A 19,784-nucleotide genomic window follows, 5' to 3' on the forward strand; every position below is an offset into this window, starting at 1 on the left:
TTGTAAGAAGATTTGGAAATTGCACAGAGAATCTGTGTTTGTGCATTGTTATTTTCAGATGCTTGTGTTTTCTGCATTGCAACTGTCCAGAAGAGTTACTTTACAGTAGGTCCTTGCTGACAAATGTATTTCTGTTGGTTAATGATAAAGAAAAGCCAATATTTTGACTTCTTTTACAGATGACTCCTACCCACACTGCCCTGAAGAGTGGGTGGCCTACAGAGGGAGCTGCTACTCCTTCTCCAAGGAGGAGAAGGACTGGAATTCCAGCCAGGTATCCTGCTGGTCACAGGGAGCTCACCTCCTGGTCATCAGTGATACCCGGGAAATGGTAATGATTTTCTTAGTCTTTGAGGATCTCCCATTTCCTTGCAGATACTAAGTGATTGACATCCAAGCAGTGTTGTCACTTCAGCAATATTTTGGCTTTAAATGAGAGGAAGGACTTATAATTGATGTTACAGTGCACTACCAGTTTCAGTGTACACCTTAGAAGTTTGCAGGAAGCAGAGAAGCAAAGGGGAGAAGGGAGACGTGAGGGTCACTGTCAGCTACTCAGAATCATCCTATGAAGAATGTTAGGTGACAACCTTTTCCACTGCTCCTCTCCACCTCCCCTCCTATCCTCAATAAGGCTGATTGAGTGATTACAGGAAATGACTGTGACACTAGGCAGTCACGTACTCATCGCTCACAAACCAGTAGTACATCCCCACTCTCAAGGAAAGCTTCCTTTTCAAAAGCTGTGCTTCTCCTCCCTGCAACTGCTCCAGCTCCTCCTGCTCAGTGACCCATCCCATTCCCCGTGTTCATGCATGGATATTTCTTTCTCAATCTGTTTTCAGTGCTTACTTCCTGTCTCTGCCAAAATACCTCAGTTGTGCTGGTGAAAGGAGGAACCAGCTGTTCCTCTGCAGGTGCCCACCACGGGCAGGGCATGTATGGTCACTAAAGAAAGGGGTAGTGCTGATTGCTGGGGCACTGAGGCACATCTGCTTAAGTAGAGCAGAAGCCTTGATCTGGTTTTGTGCAAGCCAGGGCTTATTAGCTTGGGTCCAATGAACGTGGACAGCTTCCAGTCCCTGGACAGAAGTTGCATTGTATGATGTTCTGTGGGGGCTTAAAAAGCCAGGTCTCTGCTTGACTGGGAGTATGTACCAGGCTTTCACATTTGCTTAGACAAATCCAGACTCCTTAAGAAGTAGGCATCTTCCCCAGGTTACCCGTTTTTCTGCATAAAAAAGCCTCCCTTACTACCATCTCTGCTGCTTGAGTGTTACCCATTATCCCTGCTCAGACTTATCCATCTAAGTGAGACTTTCCTAGCTATCCATGCCTTATGCTGCAAGGACTATGATTGCTCAACCTCTGTGTGCCAGGGAAGCGTGGTCACCTCCAAACCACCAGCAACACTCAAGTAGTTCCTCAAGCTGCTCCTGTTCCCACGACTTTACCAAGCTAGCTTTGTTAATGCTTCTCTGTGAAGATGTCTTCTCTGAAGCTTTGTTATGGCAGCAGGAGATAAGGATGGAGCCCAGCCATACAACTGAAAGGTTGCTGTTCTTTGGTTTCATTGCAAAGGTGGACAAGAAAAACTTATCTCTCCTGGCTTTGTCTTTTATTTTTTTTGGAGGGAAGGGAGGGGCAGGGGATTTACTTCAGGGCTAAGTTTATGTTGCAGGCTTCACCTTTTAACAATAAACAAGAGTTAAAATTTAGCCAAAAGGAAATGAACATTGCAAAAAAGTAAGAGGAATGTTTGTATAAAATTTGAAGAGCTTTGTTCCTGGGTTTGTTACGCATCTGTCAGTGCCTGCACTTCCTGCTCTGCCCTGATTTTACCTGTAATTGTTAATACTTTGTATTAGCTTGCTAACTAGCTCCATGGTAGAGTGTTAATATTAATTCTAATAGCAAACATTCCTACATAAAGTGTGTAGGAATCTCCAGGAGATTGGGGTGCAGTTCATAGAATCATAGAATATGCTGAGTTGAAAGGGATCCATCAGGATCATTGAGTCCAGCTCCTGGCTCTGCACAGGACAGCCCCAAGAATCACACCATGTGCTTGAGAGCACTGTCCAGAGACTTCTTGAACTCAGACAGGCTTGGTGCTGTGATCACTTCCCTGGGGAGCCTGTTCCAGTGCCCAACCACGCTTTGGGTGAAAAACCTTTTCCTGATATCTAACCTAAACCTCCCCCTACTCAACTTCATGCCTTTTCCTTGAGTCCTGTCACTGGTCATGAGAGCAAAAAGATCTGTACCGTCCCCTCCACTTCCCCTCGTGAGGATGTTGAAGGCTGCAATGAGGTCTCCCATCAGTCTCATTCAGGCTGAACAAACCAAGTGACCTCAGCTGCTCCTCATATGGCTTCCTCTCCAGACCCTTCAACAACCTTATGGCCCTCCTCTACATGTCTCTAATAGCTTAATGACCTTCTTATATTTCAATGCCCAAAACTGCACACATGACTCAAGGTGAGGCTGCTCCAGCGAAGAGCAGAGCGGAACAATGACCTCCCTCCCGACCGGCTGGCGATGCTTTGCCTGATGCCCCCCAGGATGCGGTTGGCTCTCCTGGCTGCCAGGGCACTCATATTCAACTTGCATATTTGACAGCAGTTGTTTCATATATATTGCCCTGAGAAATGTCCTTTGAAGAATCTCCCCAGGACGCTGAAAGCATGCTTACTTCCTTGTGAATGTACACATAGTTTTTATTCCAGGCATGATTTGCAAGGCTGATCTTCCTGAATAGAAGGTGTGGGTAAGCATATTGTCAACCACTTAAGGAACAATCAGGCAAAGGGATGTATCTTGCTTTCTGTTCTCTCTACTTATCCTGACCTCCATTCTCTGCTTGGCTTTCATTAGTCATTAGTCACTTGGTAATTCATCATCATTTCTAGGATCTGTTCAAGCGTATTCAAACAGAATGTTTCTGGATTGGATTGAGGAACAGCACAAGCTCTGGATGGATTTGGGAAGATGGCTCCATATCCAATTACACCAAGTGAGTTTCATTCTATTTTAAAAACAACAGTGCTAATTCAGATTGCCTGGTGTTCCATAATACCCAGAGTTCCTACTCCAGATCTCAGGACCTTTCTTCCTGGGCAGATTTTCTTCTTCCTGTCACCTGTACTGCACTAAGCTCAACATGGTCTGCTTTTTACTGCCCTGCACCTTGTAAAGGCAGGTACCTGTGAAAACCAGGTCTAATATTAGTATTGCACTCCCTACTTCCCTCCAGCTGCTCAAACAAAGGATTTTATTTACCTGTACCACCCACACAGATGCTCGGTCAGAAAGGCATATGGTTTTACTGGGGTTAGCCACCTTGCACCAATTCTGTCAAGTGCTGGTGTCAGTGGGTGTGAGGACTCTGCCCTTTGCTGCTGCACTGGTGCCAACCCACATCAGAACCTTAATTTCAACTCAGTCTCTACTTAGACAAAACTCAGCATTTTGCATGAGGGAAAACATTTATGGTTTGGTCCATTGACTTTGCCTGGCCTTTCCTTTTTATGGCAGTTAAGACAATCAGTTAGTTTCTAATGCCTCTCCAGCAAGGAAACTCACCCAAGATCTCACTGTCAGGAGGTCAGTACTCTAGGCACTCGATTTAGTTCCCTGCTTAAATCCAGCTTTCCATTCTTACAAACTCCTTGGAGGTGATCATCTTTCCATGAAACACTCAGCACTGCCATTCTCATGCTGGTGGATATCACTGCCACTGCAAGGCATCATGTCTATGTTTCATTCTGATTTAGGTTCCACAATGGCAAAATTACTTGGTAGTAGCGGGAAGGTGGTTCTTTAGTGTATATTTTATTTTCTAACAGCTGCCTTTTGGAGGTTGGGTTCTTTTGTTTCCTCTGGGCTACACCCTTCACAATCAAATGTTTTTTCTTTCTTGCCTCCAGGAGACAACTTCAGCATTTTCTCTCAATCTCACTTCTGTTCTGTGTCTCTTGCAGGGTCCTCTCTAACAGCCACGTGCAACACTGTGCTGTCCTGATGAAAGGTCGTTTTCATGCCTCCAGCTGTGAATTTCATGCTCCATGGATCTGTGAGAAATCGCTTAGATAAATCCTATGTGCATTTTCATCTCATAACAATCTCATCAATGGTATGAATTGATCATTGTCCTGCAAACCAAAGCTTCACACAAGAGCAATGACTTGCCTTTTCCATACCATCACAAAGGTGATTTGCCCATAAATGTAAGTTATCTTCAGTGGTAGATCTGTTCTCAGTCCACATGTGTTAGATTGCTGCTGTTTGTGACCAGGTGAGACCTTGGACATATTCCCTGGCCTAGCCTTTTCCTATTTGTCCTGTAAGAGCAAACAAAAGCTTTATCACAACAGGTGTCTTCAGATCTTTGAGGGTGAGCTGTCAATTTTCCTTCAATTTTGAGCATCAGATTTCATTTCTATTCCCTGCATCTCCATTGTCTGATATCAGAAGGACTGGAAAAATGAAGCCTGATATTCACTGATAGAAACATATAAAGAGATTTTTCCCAGTGGCAGCCTCTCCTTTTGCATCCCAGTGCTATGAGTGGGAGAGAAGAGGGTGAAATGCAACTACAGCTTCTGTAAATCCAGCAGAGAAAATAAACCTCTAGTACTGCACTGGACCAAAAGTGTGTACCTGTGCCATTACTTCTCTCTGTTGGAAGGAACTAGTTGCAGGCCATGTTTTATAGGCCAACTTTAACCAAACTAGTCAAGAGACAGGAGTCAAAGGTATACAGTTAATTGTGTGAAACTGAATCAACCAAGAACTTGTTTTCCTCCCCACTTCTGCACTTTCGTACTGCAGAGAGAGGAAGCAGTGGACAAATCCTTAATAAAGGAACTTTCAGTTCAGATAGAGCAGAGCCAGGCTCAGAGTTTGAACAGCATAAAACCACAGTGAATATTAAGGGTTGGACAGTAGATTGCATTTCCGCACAGCTGGAAAACTTTTTTACACACAGAGATTTTGTTCCAAAAAAGGAAGAGAAATTTTATTAATTTTCAATTTATCCTCTTTATGGTAATATATTTATATTATATTTCAATTTACTATTGTCAATTTATCCTTGGTCCAGAATTGCAGTCAGAGCAGTAAGTCTGACAGGACTGCCTGATGGTGGATGGTCCTGATGCAAAGTTACTGCTATTACCTACTCTGAAGGTTTGACTGACATACAGGCTGCTGAGCCCATATGAATGACCTCTGAAGCACACGCAGCACCCATGGGCTGCTCTGGACGTCCACCTCACTATGCAGATATGGTATGGTGCACAGAAGTGTTTCCGTGGGGATTTCCCAAACAGAAGGCCTTAAGCCTTGCCTTGGCGAGCAGCAGGTTCCTGGTAGATGTTCTGAGGTGTGTGTTTGTTCTGGCAAAGATGGGCTGGAGAAATGGATTGACAGGAACCTTGTGAAGTCCAACAAAGAGAATGTCAAAGTTCTGGAGCTGGGAAGGAACAGCTCCATGCACCAGTACACCATGGGACTGACCCACTTGAAAGGAAGCTTTGCAAAAAATGACCTGGGAATCCTTTTGAACATCAGAATGAATGTGACCAGTAGTGTGCCCTTGCTGCAAAGGAAGCAAATAGTGTCCTGGGCCACATTAGACAGAATAATGCCAACAGGTTGAGGGAGGTGATCATTCACCTCTACTAAGCACTGGGGAGGCCACACTGGGAGCACTGTGTGCAGTTCTGAGCTCCTCAGTACAAGAGAAACATGGACATACTGGAGAGTCCAACAGAGGGCCACAAAGATGATGAAAGGACTGGAGCACGTCTCCAGCATCTATGAGGAAAGACTGACACAGCTGGATGGTTTATTCTGAAGCAAAGAAGGCTGAGGGGAGATCTTATTCATAGAATCATAGAAGTACAACAACCAACTTTAGCATATAAATTCAGACTCCATACAGTTTACATTTGCTTCATATTTTTATTCTAATTGGAAGGAAATCCTTACCAGCTACCTGTGGCATTATCTTCCATCTACTTAACAGGATGTAACACATGAAAGTGTCAAGGCAGATGAATACAAACATACGGATCTTAGCATACTCAGCTAAGTGGATATCTGCTGAGCCTTGTATAGGGTTTACTGAGCTGAGAGACTTAAGGTGGGAATGTTTCCAGCCAGGGTGGGTCTATTTTTCAATAACTGTGCCTGCAACAGTAAGACCTGAGTAAACCGCAGTGTACTAGGAAGTGAAAACTTTTTTTCATCTTGGATTGTCTGGGTTACTTTGGATGAGTCATTTTGTCTGTGCTAGAGTCCATTCAGCTATCAAAAGATGGTTGTCTCTGACTCCTAGAAAGTTGCGAGGTCCTTCAAAATAGTGATGGAGACTTTGCCTGCTTTGTCAAAATGGTGGTGGCATCTGCAGAAGGAAAGCTAGTAGTTACTTTACCAGAGAATCCCAGAGAAGAAACAGCTTCTTATATTATCATGACGTGTAGGCAAGGTGAACGTGTCTCTGAGCTTGCATAGTTTACCTTGTCAATAATGGAACAGCTTTGCCTCCCCTAGGATTTTACAGTGAAGGGCATATTATAATTTATTATATATAATGATTTATTATTTTAAGATATGAATACATTAATCTTTAGCTCTTCAAATGTGGGCTCTCAATCTCATCCCAAAGAGATGCGCAGGAAATGTAAGATAAATAAATATATTAGGTTGCCTCAAAAGTTGAGCAGTCTTTGAAGGGAAAGGATTTTTAGCTGTGGATTTTACTTTCAACAAAGCACGTAGCACCTCTCTGGGTTCAAGTTTTTCCAATACTAAAGCAATTTGGAGCAAATATATTCAGTTCCATGAAAAACAGTTGAACAACTATCTTTGGCAGAGCTTTTAATCTTCTGTCTAGAGCATGTTGATATAGTTGATATATACTGATTTTCTTGGAAGTAAGTTCTTTTTGTATGAACTCTGTAAGCCATCATGAACGAATACCGGAGGATCATGGCTAGCAGATTGAGGTAAGTTACAGTCCTTATTCTCCATGTCATTTTTGAGACTGCACTTGAACTCTGTCGGGTGTGCTGACCCCCAGTTCAAGAGGAACATGGAGAAACTGGAGGTAGTCCAAAGGAGGACTGTCAAACTGGTCAGAGCATGGGGAGCGGGAAAATTCATTGCCACAGGGAGTGACAAGGTAGGCAAGACTTGTTTAGTCTGACCAAGAGAAAGCTGTAGTGATTAAATAACTACCTACAAATATTTGAAGGGCAGTTACAAAGCTGTTAGAACGTGAATTTTCCTGGTAGGGGCAGAGGATATAATGTGGGGCAATGGCTGCCACTGCAGCTTTGAGAGTTCAGACTGGACACAAGGAAAGACATCCTCACCAGAGATTAGTGCAACGCAGGAACACATCACGAGAGAAATAGCAGGCTCTTCATCCTTGGAAGTTTTTAATATCTGATTTGACAAAGTCACAGCTGACAGCATTGGCAGAAGTCCTGGTATAAGTGAAAGGACGGACTACATAACATCCAGAGCTCCCTTACAACCAGCGCTTCTGTGATGCTATTCATGAATGAAACAAGGTTCTTGGTTTAGATACAGGATACTTAATGCTGGTTTTGTACAGTTGGGGCACCTTTGAGCTATGTCAAATGACAGAACTTCAGATTTGCTGAGAAAAATCTCAGAAAGACACTACTAAACCACACTCTCCTTGTGGACAGGCCAACACCTTGTGGGAGTTTTCTTGAGGATTTAAGCACTTAAAATCTAGCCAAAAAGATCCAGAAAGCCTCTTTGCTTTCTCAGTTGTACTCACAGCAAGTAGAAATGGCAGGGGAGAGCAGGAAAATTCATTGCCACTGACTTGTCTGTGCCACCTCCTACAAGCTAAATGACATGGGCAATACAGAGACCCTTGAAATTAGGCTGCTGGGGTCCAAGATGCTATTGGGAATGATATAGAGGCCAAGCAGTTTGAGGGCAGTTTGATATCTGTGAATGTTGAGTGTACTCACTGGGATTCTCAAGCCTTTGAAAACTTGTCCCTTTCAGTGGACTGAAATAATTTCTCTTCAGTTTTTGGCTACAAGAGCACATTTTTGACCAAGGTCCTAATGATGAGGAGCTGGCTTGGGAGCAGTGTGAGCTGTTTGGCTATTTGACAAAAGGCATTCCTATGCCATGTGTAGTTCTGCACCTTGTTGCTGTAGGGTTTATGTTCAATCAGTCCAGCTCCTGACCTTTTTGAACCAATGTAAATTGTAATCTTCAAAAAGGCTTTGACCACTCAATGTGCAAATCCTCTTCTCTGTAGGTGAGGCAGACTTTACTGGGTTACATTTCTTTTGGGCAGGCAAAGTGACGTTTAGGCATCAGATGGAGAAGGAAGAGCACAAATCTGGGCTGTCTTTTTGCAGTCCCCAAGGAAATTGGACACTATTATCCTCTTGTTTCCTATGCAGGTCACTGCAGGGCAGAATGTAGTCTGTAATGAAGGTTTGTTATTGCACTGCACTTGGATTTCTTAACTCCAAAGTTCCTGAGCTTACCAAAGTTCTGATGATGATAGTAGGAGAAGGGAAGGACAGTCAGAAAATCATTTTATCCTGCACACTTTTAAATCTGAAAATTATGCTTTACATCCTCTAACATAGAACACCATTCTTTGAAGTTTGCATTAGAAATCGAAGTAAGTCAGATATTCTACTGCCATTTACAAGGATAATAATTACCAGAGCTATTGATCTTCCTATTGCAGACCAAGGTAAAGACAGTAAAGACAGTGGTCAAAAACCCCTATTTCCCTCTGTGATGCAGCACTGCCCATCACAGTGCATTACATAGATTTTCACCTAATTAAACCCAGAGAACTCCATCAAACAGCAATAACTTGATCTAGATGTACCAATAACTTGACCCAAAACAACAACCAGTGCAGGGAAAGTAAGACCCAGGCCACATATGTTCTGCTGGGTAGGGGTAGCTGCTGCTCTGGGGAGCCGGTTAATGTGTTACATGCTGTTAATGAGTTGAACTTTTGGCAGCTTCCCATCATGTCACTGTCCCTGTTTCTGTCAGGGTGAAGGCCAGATTATTTTAGATGACTTGATGTTTCAGGCACTCTCTGGCCCCTTTTCCTGGCATTAGCTTTGATGGGACCAGGAATGGAGATCACAAGGGAACAGAGTGGGTGGAGGGAGAAGGTTTTTACAGTTTAAATTCCTTGTTTTCAGAACGTTCCCGTAAATGATGGTTAGGCACACCCACGCTTGTTTCCCAAATCCTAGCTCAATCTCCTGCTCCCAGTCTGAAGGAAATCGAACAGCGCCTGGTCCTCCAGCAGCCCCCATGGCCAGTGCCGTGTCCAGCTCCATACAGGGAGCCCTGCTAGAAATGGAGGCCTTGCCCTCATCCTCTGCTGTTAGCCCTTTATTTCTCTAGCTACCACCTTTCATCTTGCATGGCCTGCTGCCCTGCTCCAAAAGAGACACAGCTCCAGCCTGCCAGGAACCCTCCCCTCCCTCTCTCCCCCAGCACCTGGCCTTCTGCCCGGACTTGGAGCTGCTAGTTCCAGCTCCTCCTTACTGCCTCTCCCTGTTTCCGGATCGGCCCTGGCCCCCAGCCCTTATCTCCTCCAGTCCCTGGGCTGTTTGTGAAGGAGACTATAAAGGGCTTGACTGGGAGAGCAGAGGGGGAGTAAAAGCAGCACCCAACCACACTGGGGGTCTGCTTGACTCAGCACGTCCTGCTCTGCACCATGGGGAAGAATGGGCTGCTCATCAAGCCAAGTATCTTCCTGCTTCTCCTCTTCATCCTTCCGGGAGACACCTCACCCATCACAGAGCCGTAAGCTATGCAGGGGGGTCTCTGGGCAGGCAGGAGACTGGAGTTGTATTCCTGTGTCTATTGCTTTATCCCTTATCTTCTGTGTGCTTTCTTTTACCCAGGAATAAAGACACCAGGGCTGGGTAAAGTATCTTCTACAAACAGAAACTCTAGTGCTTCAGAGGGACCCAAAACAATATGTGGAACTGAGATATCAGTAAAACTTCAGGGCAAAAAAACAAAAAAAGGAAGAGGGAAAGGTCTATGAGAATACTTTTTGCTGTTTCAGTGAATTGACAGGATTTCAACAAAATTTTGTGCAGAAAATTGGTTCTTTTGAAAGGCAACTTTTTATAACTGTTTATACAATGCATTCTTCTTGAGAGAGAGACTGTTTTGAAGGGACAATGAAAGGTTTCATTTTGGGTATCCTTCTCCCTAGGTACCCTACAAAAATTCATTTTGAGTACCCTACTACCAAGGTGAAATTCCCAGGAGCTGGGAGTAGTTTTCTTGACTGATAATGAGAAGAAAAGGAACAAATAACAGATCTGGGATGATCAGAAATGGCTCTATATTTTAATTAACATTTTTCAACTCAGCAAATGGAATGAAAATTCTTTTCTCACCCAGGGTTATATGGCACTGTAAGACTGTGACTGTTCAGGTCTGTGAAGATATATTGTGCCACATCCCTTCTTCACCCCCTTTTGCCTTGTTTGTATGTGAAGGGAGTGTGTTATGTGCATATGTCTACATGTATGGAAGGAGCAGTGTATGAGGGGTCCTGACACCGCAAAGACTTTCTCCTTTGGCTTTTTGGGAATGTCTTTTCCTCCCTCACAAAGCACAGAACACCTCACCCATTACAGAGCTTTAAGCTGTGCAGGTGGGTTTCTGGGCAAGCCTGTGCTGCTGTGCTTTCATCAAATGCAGGGGAAACAGACAGTGGGGTTGGGGTCAGAGCGACCAGAGCTTTCTCCCTGCAGACCATTGATGGACATAAAAGCGCCAGAGCCTCTCCTACTGCTGAAGGGAATGCTCTGCCTTACTGCTGAGGTGTTGAGGGTTCTTCTCCCCTCTGCTCACTGCTCTGGGTATGCCCACCAGAGGCCAGTCCTTGCCCACCAAAAAGTGAGAACAACTGGCATTAGGCAGATCAAATTTGATTCCCAGATGCAGTACTGGGCACCACGACACCACTGGCAAGTTGCCTCACTGGGAAGGGAGGGACAGAGGGAGGGAGGCTGCATAGGGCTGAGCGGGAATCCCCTGGTGAGCTGAGACAGAGAGGCTTGCTTCTCTAAAAATCTGAAATTTGCTCCAGTGCTATTGCTTAAGATCTGGCACCACACTGTGGCAGTTTCGAATCTCTGTAAGGAATGAGAGTAGCGCTACAGATGCTTTGATGCGTGTAGTCAATGGCATTTATTCACTGGGTATTGGCACTTGTGTGGCTCCTGAATCCTACAAACAGCGTCTAGCAAAGGTGACAATTGACTTTCCCTCTCCTGGCTTTATTCAGGGTCCCAAGTAGAAGTGCTTCTGTTGTGCCATAACCTGGATAAACATAACCATTCCAGATGTTTTCATTGAGGATTTCCTCTGGTATTTTACATTTGAGACTGGCTTCTCTGCTTTCCCAGGCTGTTACAGACATGCTGGAAATCTTGTTACACTCCTAGCAAATGCACCTCTCTCCTTGTACAGTGAAGGCTGTAGTCATCAGATTGGTTTATTTGTTCTTTTATGTAAAGCTATCAGATTGGTTTATTTGTTCTTTATGTACAAATCCTCTTGCCTGTTCCTGCCTCTCTGACCTATCCGTCTCCTCTCTTCCTAGGCAGTATTTGGTGCTACTGCCCTTTGTGATACACACGGATTCTCGTGAGAAAATCTGTGTTCAGCTGACCCACCTGAATGAGTCTGTGACTCTGAGTGCCACACTTGAGCATCAAGGGGAGAACAGGAGCTTGATTGATGATGTGGTGTCAGAGAGAGATGTATTCACCTGCATCCCTTTCTCTGTGAGTATCTCATCCTTGTGGGATGATTCTTTGTGACAGGGACAAACTGTAAAGGTACTGAGAAGTAATGACCAGAGTAACACTGGTAGTTGTTCACCTACTCCTTGGCTAAAGGTATATCTGTTATTGTACATCCTCAACACACTCTCACTGTTGAGGTCTCCTTCATATGCTACCTGACTGTGAGATGCTGAATCCTGGAAAGCCACCACCTCTCTAGGAGAGGAGGAGGCCAGGAGAAAGAAGTGGTTTTAGTATTGACACTCTTGATGGCTGTTTGGTGAAATGGTTCTCCGCATCATCCTTCAATGGCCACATTGTCACTTGAGTGCCTTCAAATTGTAGTAGAGCTTTTGGGCCTCAGATACATTTTGCCTTGTGTACGCTGAACTAATGTAAGAACATGGAGCTGTGATTGCCTGTATCTGAAAAAGACAGCAAAGAAAGAAATTTATAGCTTAATGTCGATTGATAGACCCAGGGACTATAACAAGTTGTAGGCAACTAAGAAAGGTGATCGTTTAGCTGAGAACACAGATTATGTCTTTGGCCTGAAGACTGAAGAACTGGTGTTCAGGACACTGAAAAGATTGGCATTTGTGTCTTGGTTTGTCAGATGTGGGTTTAAGACTGACTTTGTCACTTGTGAGAGAGAGTTATAGTGGTCTGGCATGTCTGGTTTGAAAAAGGAAATGTTCTGCAAGGACTAGGGACATTATCTGAAAGAGAAGAGGGACTATTCCATTCCACCTGTGAATGTCAAAAGGAAACAGATGGAAAGGTTTTGGTCAAGGCAAGTAAGAATTTCCTAAAATTGGGTATTAGAGCTGGGAGTTTCATTGCTGTACAATACTTACACAATCACTATGCAGCAGGAGGAATGGGTAGAAATATGGGACAAATAAAGATCAGTTTCTTGTTCCTGATTATAGTTCCTCTCAAGTCTATGTTGGGTCCATCAGGATTATATAAGATCTCTTATTTCACAAAGGCCAGTTTAGTTCAGGAAGCTTTCAAAGGTGGTCCATAACATAGTTGTCATCTTACTTTCCAGCTTCCAAAATCAAACAGCCCATTACCAGGCACATTTCTCAGTGTGACAGTGAAGGGGCCCACCCTGCAGTTCAGGAGCCGCAAGATGGTGCTGGTCCAGAATTCTGAGAGCTTGGTCTTTGTCCAGACAGACAAACCCATCTACAAGCCTGGACAGACAGGTACCAGGAAAGGAGTGAAGATTTGCTTTTGAAACAAAACTTTATACTAAAGCTGTCGAATTGTGCTGGCCAGATATCAATTGCTTTCAGCGGGGGTCAGAACTGCAATTTCATGGCTGAGGCTTATGACTTATTGCTCCATATAGGAACAATTTGGGGAATCTTGATGCATGCACATGTATGGGGCACCTGCACACACTCCTTCTGTCACTGGGACCTCTGTTGTTGTGGTCCATGCATTTAGGGTCTGCATTAAAATCAGAGAAGGACTGGATATTTGTCCTGTAGAGAACAGGGCCAAATTCAAACAAAGTCATGAAATAGCTTTCAAAGTGGCAGCTGATTTTGTTCAATGAAGACGGAGAGAATTATGTAATCCATTTATTTCTTCTGGGCCACTGATCTCCTAAATTTGGCTTGGATAGAAACAAATGTCCTAAAAGAGATACTGAATACTCTCTCCATCCAGAGCTGACACAAACTTGCAGCCAAGTGCTGAAGTAACTTGCTTACATTCATCCTTCCCAGGAAGTCAGTGTAGTTACAACAAAATTAGAAGACCCATATGAATTCCAGCACAAAAATATGTCCTTGCAAAGCAGAAAAAGGCAACTTAAGTTTAACTTTGGTCCCAACTAGTGAAATTCTGATGCCCATGATCAGTACGATGTTCACACTGCCATGGATTTGCTCTTAACATCCTCTCATTCGTGTACCCATCTTAGATGGTGACCTAGCTTGACTTACCATTCTAGTGAATGGAATTTCTTTAGAAGAGAACACCTCTGTTCTCTGTTATACCATCTGTTTTTGTAACTGGTGTTTACTGGTTGGTGACTGCACTGTGGAACCTCACTCTCTGCCTTTCTCCATCAGTCCTGTTTAGAATTGTTTCTCTGGATGAAGAGTTCCATCCCTTGAATGAAGTGGTAAGTATAATACTTCCTTTTTCAAGTTATTTGGCCTTCAGTCAATTGTGAGAATAAGGATGAAACTGGGGAGAGCTCTCAGTATACTTCGATAGCTGTGAAATTTCTGGGTCACCTCAGATCTTTTTAATGGGGTCTGTTGTCAAATTTCTGTATAAGGCTGCCTTCTGCATTCTTTCAAAGGTTTGACAAACTGCAAGTGAACAATTCTGGTGTAAACAGTGAGCAAATCTGCCACTACCACAGTGTACACCTGCTCTTATTGTCTTGCAGATCATCCAGAGATAGTAACTAGTAATTTCAGTTGTCTTTTCTGCCTGTGAAAAAGAATTGCCCCTCCCGTCCACCCCAGCCCAATGTACCTCAAAATGTTCTGTTGTTCCATATCAGGAACTTTTTTCCTCATCCTATTGGGTGAACACCTTTTACCTTGAGACATGATCACAGCCTAGTCATTTCACTGTGTTGCGTGCACTCCATCTAAACGTGTTTTTTCCGTTCTTCTTTTTCTAGTTTCCACTGGTGTATATTGAGGTATGTACAAACATTTAATTCATGTTCACATCTATCGCACCTCAACTCAATAAACAGTTGTCTCGAGATGATTCTTGTTTATTTTTTGCATTAAGCAGATCCATTACATTAATTCAAATATACAGCACTCTAACTCACATGGTGGCTACCATGTACCTGGGCCCAGGTTACAGCTCCTCTGTCATCCAGCTCTGGACTCCAGACACAACCCTGCTTGTGCCCTCCGCTCCTCCCCTGCAGTCTCCTGAAACACAGAGGCTGGCCCTCCCCTCACTGCTTTTGCTAGATCTTGTTGCAGACTCCCATTGTTCTCACAATCTCCTTGTGATCACATTATCTGTAGGACCCAAAGAAAAATCGTCTGTACCAGTGGACACAGGTAGAGTTAGAGATGGGATTTATACAGCTGTTCTTCAACCTCACCTCTGAACCTGTGCAAGGGACCTACACAGTGGTGGCACAGAAGACCTCTGGGAAGACAATTCAGCATTCTTTCTCTGTGGAGGAATATGGTAACTGTCACTGTGGTTTCAAGTTCCTAACAGCTAGTCCCATGGGGCATGAAAGCTTAATTGAACAGGATGGTGTATCTGATGAGGATGTCCAGCATGGCTGGAAAATTGTTTCTGTGTCCTCTCCCTCTCAAGAATCACCTGTTTATGAGGAGGTGACTAAAGGACTTGAGTGACCTATCTCCAGTCCTCCCTAAGCCTCAGACAGTGCAGTGCAGTTCTTCTGAACACCTACCTCAGCAAGGCTCCTGTCACAAGGAGCAAAGTGCTTCAATCAGTGTGTGTGGACAGCCACAATCCTCATCTCCTTTCAGAGGCGTTTTAAGGCCACAGCCTTATATCCAGTTGGCTGCATACCTTTCAAGTGTCATCCTGTAAGTCTGGGTTTACGCTGGGGCTGTCTGTAAATTAAGATCTTGCCTGTCCTCCCCACAGAAGCTTGCACGATGCCTTAGTGCCTTAGTTTCTCTCTGGTTCCATCTGCTTGACTGAAAAAATAGTATCCCAGTACACACCTGCACACGGTTGCAACCAGCATAGCTTTCAGCAAGCCAGCTGCAGCCCTTGTTGCATGATCTGACATGATCCGGCTTATGCGGCAGAAGGGTGTCCTGGAAGATGAGTCTAGAAGTCCTTTGACCTCTTACAATTGCAAGACTGTTCTGTGTCCTGTGGCCTACATCTCTCCTAGTTCTCCCAAGACAGTCACCTTCCATTTCCTCTTCTGCAGTTGTGTTTGAATGGGATATCACTCTGTGCTATGTCACTGGGGAAGCTATGGAGTCTTCCTATTTTGCAAATTGGTAAGATCTATATGCTTTGGAAATGCAGAGACCAGGCTGCAGTCATAAATCTCTGTATTTGTGGCAAACCTGTATTACCTTACCTCTCTATTTTACTACATCCTGCTGCTGTGGGACCGATAACTCATGTGTTCTCTAAGAAGCTGCTGTATTTTAATAGCTTGTCTTCTTACTTGGCACAATGGTTGGCTGACTGGTTTTCACTGACTTCAATGGGATGTGCAGGTGACAGAAGCCTCTAAAATCTGACCACTTAGATGTAAAAGCATTTCAGGGAATTTTTAATAACAACCTTTGAGCAGCCTTCATATGTCATTCTTATGTAATTCTGCACCACATAGACTGTTTTCCTTTGGTTCTGCAGTGCTGCCAAAATTCGAAGTAATAGTGAAAATGCCCAAAGTGATCACCATTCTTGCTGAGAAGCTGGACGTGACAGTTTGTGGACTGTGAGTACCATTCTTTCAAGTTCTCCTTGATTTCATTTTTTGATTCAACTGCTACTGAAAGTTCAATTGTGAGCTTGAGATATGAGACTGTATTATATTTCTCATTCCTTTTGGGGTCCCAGGACCACAGAGATTATATCTATATCTTACTTAGAAGGCAACAGTTACTGTTTGTTATACTTTGTATGTAACATGTAGAAACATATTGTTGTTCTGGTTTTTTTGGGAGGGTGTTTCTTGCATATTTTTTGAGTCATAGAGGATTTCACAGCAGCTACAGTGCTAGGGAAGAGGTCTTCAGCTTAGTTTACCCAGGAGTGTTTTAACTGTCTTCCTCTTGCCAGTGTGGAGAGGAAAGCCTAAGGGATGCAGCCATGCTCTTTCCTTTTGGGCACCCCATTTAATTCTGCATAGCAGTGTAGGGAGAGCCATGCCTTGGGCTGAAGAATGACTCAAAAGACCCAGTGCTCTTACATACACAAACCAGTCCCATCAGAACTGTGTGGTGAGGTAGATATTTTCAACATGTTCTCAAAGATGAGGGGACTCTCAACTAAATCAGCATTAGCGTGAATGAATTCTGAAGACTTATGTGTTATTCCCAGGGATGCAAACAGGACTATTAGATTCAGTGCTTCCACCCCTGTTGCCAAGCTTGATCCTACCATGTTACCAAATTTATTTCTGCTTTTTATTTCCTGTGATGACCCTCTGTATCCTGGAGGTAGCTCTAGGGAAGAGTCCTCGAACTACTGGGGTGAGGTTGTAAGTTTTCTCCATCCCTCTTACATTCCTAACAACTCTGTTTTCCTTTCAATCCTCCATGTTGGTAGATACACATTTGGGAAGCCTGTTCCTGGTCTTGTGAGCTTCCGTGTCTGCCGGAAGTTTGAACACACAGGCCCTACCTGCTATGGTGAACAGGATAAAGCAGTGTGTGAGGAGTTCTCTGGACATGTGAGTCATCATTACTCTTGTGGGTAGAGTGATAGGAGAAAGTGTTATTTCTGAGCATGGCTGGTAGGCACATCTTGCTCTGAATATGTACAAGCATAGTGTGAAGAGTGTGATGAGGCACTGGTACAGGTTGACAAGTGAAGTTGTGGATGGCCCATCCCTGGAAGTATTCAGACCAGGGGAGTTGGAACATAGATGCCCTTTAAGGTCCATTCCAACCTAAACCATTATGTGATTCTATGATTTTATGAAAATCCATGTATTTTAAGGAAGCCTGAAGAAGGAGAGAAGATTGGGTGCAAGATGAAATATGAAACTTAAAAATAGGGGTAAGGTCTGTGCAGTATAGAATGATATGTGTAAAGGCCATAAGATGATGGAGAATGAAGAGATGAAAGAAATAACAGAAGGTCAGATGGAGTGTAAAGAGTATAAGAGAGAAATGAGATAGAAAAGCCATGAATGATGAGAGCACAGTTGGGGTTGTCTTATGCTGGAGACAGTGTGTGGGGTCATAAGTTGGTGTTAGAAGCAGGAAAGGAGCAGAAACCAGGGGAGGGGATGATGCATTTTGAGCTAGAAGGAAATGAATATGGGTTTAGCAGTAGTGGTTAAGACAGGAAAAAACGTCATTTTTTTTCACCATTCCAACTGACAAATCTACAAAAGCAAAACTGGGTGGAGTTTGGAGCGCACACAGGTACAACAGTGCTACCTGAATTGAGAGAAACAAGGGTAATAGAAATTGTGGAGATATGCCAGGAAAAGAAAACAAGCAGAAGACATTCTTGTGGTCCTTGGGCTCTGATACAGTATGATGTCTGGAATTGCCTCTGCCACTGCTGTTATTCATGTTAAAAGAAAATACAAATACTGCAGTGCTAACCTCTGTTCCGGGCATCTCTTCTGTGGAAACTTGCCTTGTATATGAAGATCTTGAAGAGAGGTGACAAGCTTTGGAAATATTTTTCCAGCTGTCATCTGTTTTCTACACATACACAGGCTTTGGTTAATGTATCACTCATATGGTTGATGCATTTTAAATCAGCAGCAGTATATTCTAAGGTGCCTGATGCCTGACAAACTTTTCTTGTGTGGCATACACTTGACTAGTTCCCTATGCTTTTGTACCAAATGTTTGAAACTTCAAATTTCACAAACACATACAGAAAAATCTTCTAGTTTGCAAACTCTTTGCTCTGATGATGCTGCAAGTACTTCAAAATGCTTTTGGCCAAGTTATTTAGGTCCTTTTCCAATTTGGATAAAAACAACAGAGGGAAATTATCTGTGGGCTTCTCTTTCAGTTCAGAGCAATGCACAGTGATGGATTCATTAAGTTGAATAACCATTGTATAAAAAGAATACAATGGTCTTATTTGTTTCCCTCCAACAGGCAGACAACTATGGCTGCATTTCTGAAACGGTAAAGACCAAGTTATTCCAGCTGAAGAGAAGTGGATATGAGAATAAACTCCATGTGGAGGCTAAGATTAAAGAGGAGGACACAGGTATGAATCATCTGGATGAAAGAGCCATATAATAAGGCCAGGAGAGACCAGCAGAGGGCCCTGCCAAATAGGAATGAGGGAGCAAAGCAGACTTGCTGTTCTGGAATCCCAAAGTTTTCCTACATGTTGCCCAGGACCATCAACAAGATAGTTTGTCCAGCAAAGGAGGGTTGGCCTAGAGTAAAAGTAATTCTCCTCAGGCGGAGGCAAATTGGTTCTTCATGTTTCTTTCTGCAGGAGTGGAGTTCACTGGAACAAGCTTCTCTGAGATCACAAGCACCATTAGTAGAATCACCTTTGAGCATTCAGACTCCTACTACAAACGTGGAATCCCCTTCTTTGGGCAGGTAGGGAAACCATGAGAATGGAATGCCATGAGTGCTAAGCAATGATGCTACTGAACCTCCTGCCCAACCTCTGAAAAGGTGCTGGACCTCAGTGCTACTAATCCCTGTGGGTCTCCTTTCCTCTTCAGGCTCTCAAACTGGGGAACAGCAGCTGAGAACACAGCCCTCATTCTGCTTACCCATCTGTCTTTGTGCTTTCGCTGCTCCAGTCCAGTAAAATTCTGCTTCTCCAGTCACCTGTTAAATAGGAGGCCTTGGGGGTGTGAGTGCATGTCATGCTCCACCTCCACTCATCTGACCCAGCGGCAGAGATAAGAAAGAGACAAAGAAAAAATATTCAGAAAGCTTGCAACTCTCTCTGAAAGAGATATGTGTAAAGTGTTGTGTAGGCTTCCTTCTATGGCATGGACCCAACATCTTTAGCTTGGTGGTCTGCCAGTCTGTTCAAGTGGCAGCTGTTCCTCTCCTGTACTGTTTTTGCTCCTCCAGGTGAAATTAGTGGATGGGTCCGGTGCTCCAATCGCCAATGAAACTGTGAGGATTTCTTTTCAAGGGGAACGGGAAGAAAACTACACAACAAATGAGGAGGGCATGGCACAGTTTGCCCTAAACACTTCCATGTTGTCCTTTGACAATGTTGGAATTAGGGTAAGTCCCACAGGCAGAGGAGGTG

At 43.8% G+C, this 19,784-nt stretch overlaps 2 protein-coding genes across 2 annotated transcripts in view; both read left to right on the forward strand.

Annotated features, from left to right (window-relative positions):
• The window catches only part of LOC103755213 (killer cell lectin-like receptor subfamily G member 1), a 9,740-nt gene extending 5,344 nt beyond the window's left edge, over positions 1 to 4,396 (forward strand). Inside the window, exons 3-5 of the mRNA XM_029964896.1 lie at positions 180 to 331; positions 2,913 to 3,016; positions 3,984 to 4,396. Coding sequence (XP_029820756.1) covers positions 180 to 331; positions 2,913 to 3,016; positions 3,984 to 4,095 — 368 coding nt within the window. The 3' untranslated portion in view covers positions 4,096 to 4,396. The remainder of the gene's footprint in view (positions 1 to 179; positions 332 to 2,912; positions 3,017 to 3,983) is intronic.
• A 5,199-nt stretch (positions 4,397 to 9,595) lies between these two features.
• Positions 9,596 to 19,784, forward strand: part of A2M (alpha-2-macroglobulin) — a 29,862-nt gene continuing 19,673 nt past the window's right edge. The window contains exons 1-11 of the mRNA XM_018085570.2: positions 9,596 to 9,849; positions 11,672 to 11,855; positions 12,910 to 13,069; positions 13,946 to 13,998; positions 14,512 to 14,532; positions 14,876 to 15,044; positions 16,212 to 16,296; positions 17,130 to 17,253; positions 18,650 to 18,764; positions 19,002 to 19,111; positions 19,601 to 19,759. Of these exons, the coding sequence (XP_017941059.2) occupies positions 9,761 to 9,849; positions 11,672 to 11,855; positions 12,910 to 13,069; positions 13,946 to 13,998; positions 14,512 to 14,532; positions 14,876 to 15,044; positions 16,212 to 16,296; positions 17,130 to 17,253; positions 18,650 to 18,764; positions 19,002 to 19,111; positions 19,601 to 19,759 (1,269 nt within the window). The 5' untranslated portion in view covers positions 9,596 to 9,760. The remainder of the gene's footprint in view (positions 9,850 to 11,671; positions 11,856 to 12,909; positions 13,070 to 13,945; positions 13,999 to 14,511; positions 14,533 to 14,875; positions 15,045 to 16,211; positions 16,297 to 17,129; positions 17,254 to 18,649; positions 18,765 to 19,001; positions 19,112 to 19,600; positions 19,760 to 19,784) is intronic.

Source organism: Manacus vitellinus, unplaced genomic scaffold, assembly GCF_001715985.3.
Source record: "Manacus vitellinus isolate BGI_N305 unplaced genomic scaffold, ASM171598v3 scaffold_83_pilon, whole genome shotgun sequence".
Classification (NCBI taxonomy): Eukaryota; Metazoa; Chordata; class Aves; order Passeriformes; family Pipridae; genus Manacus; species Manacus vitellinus.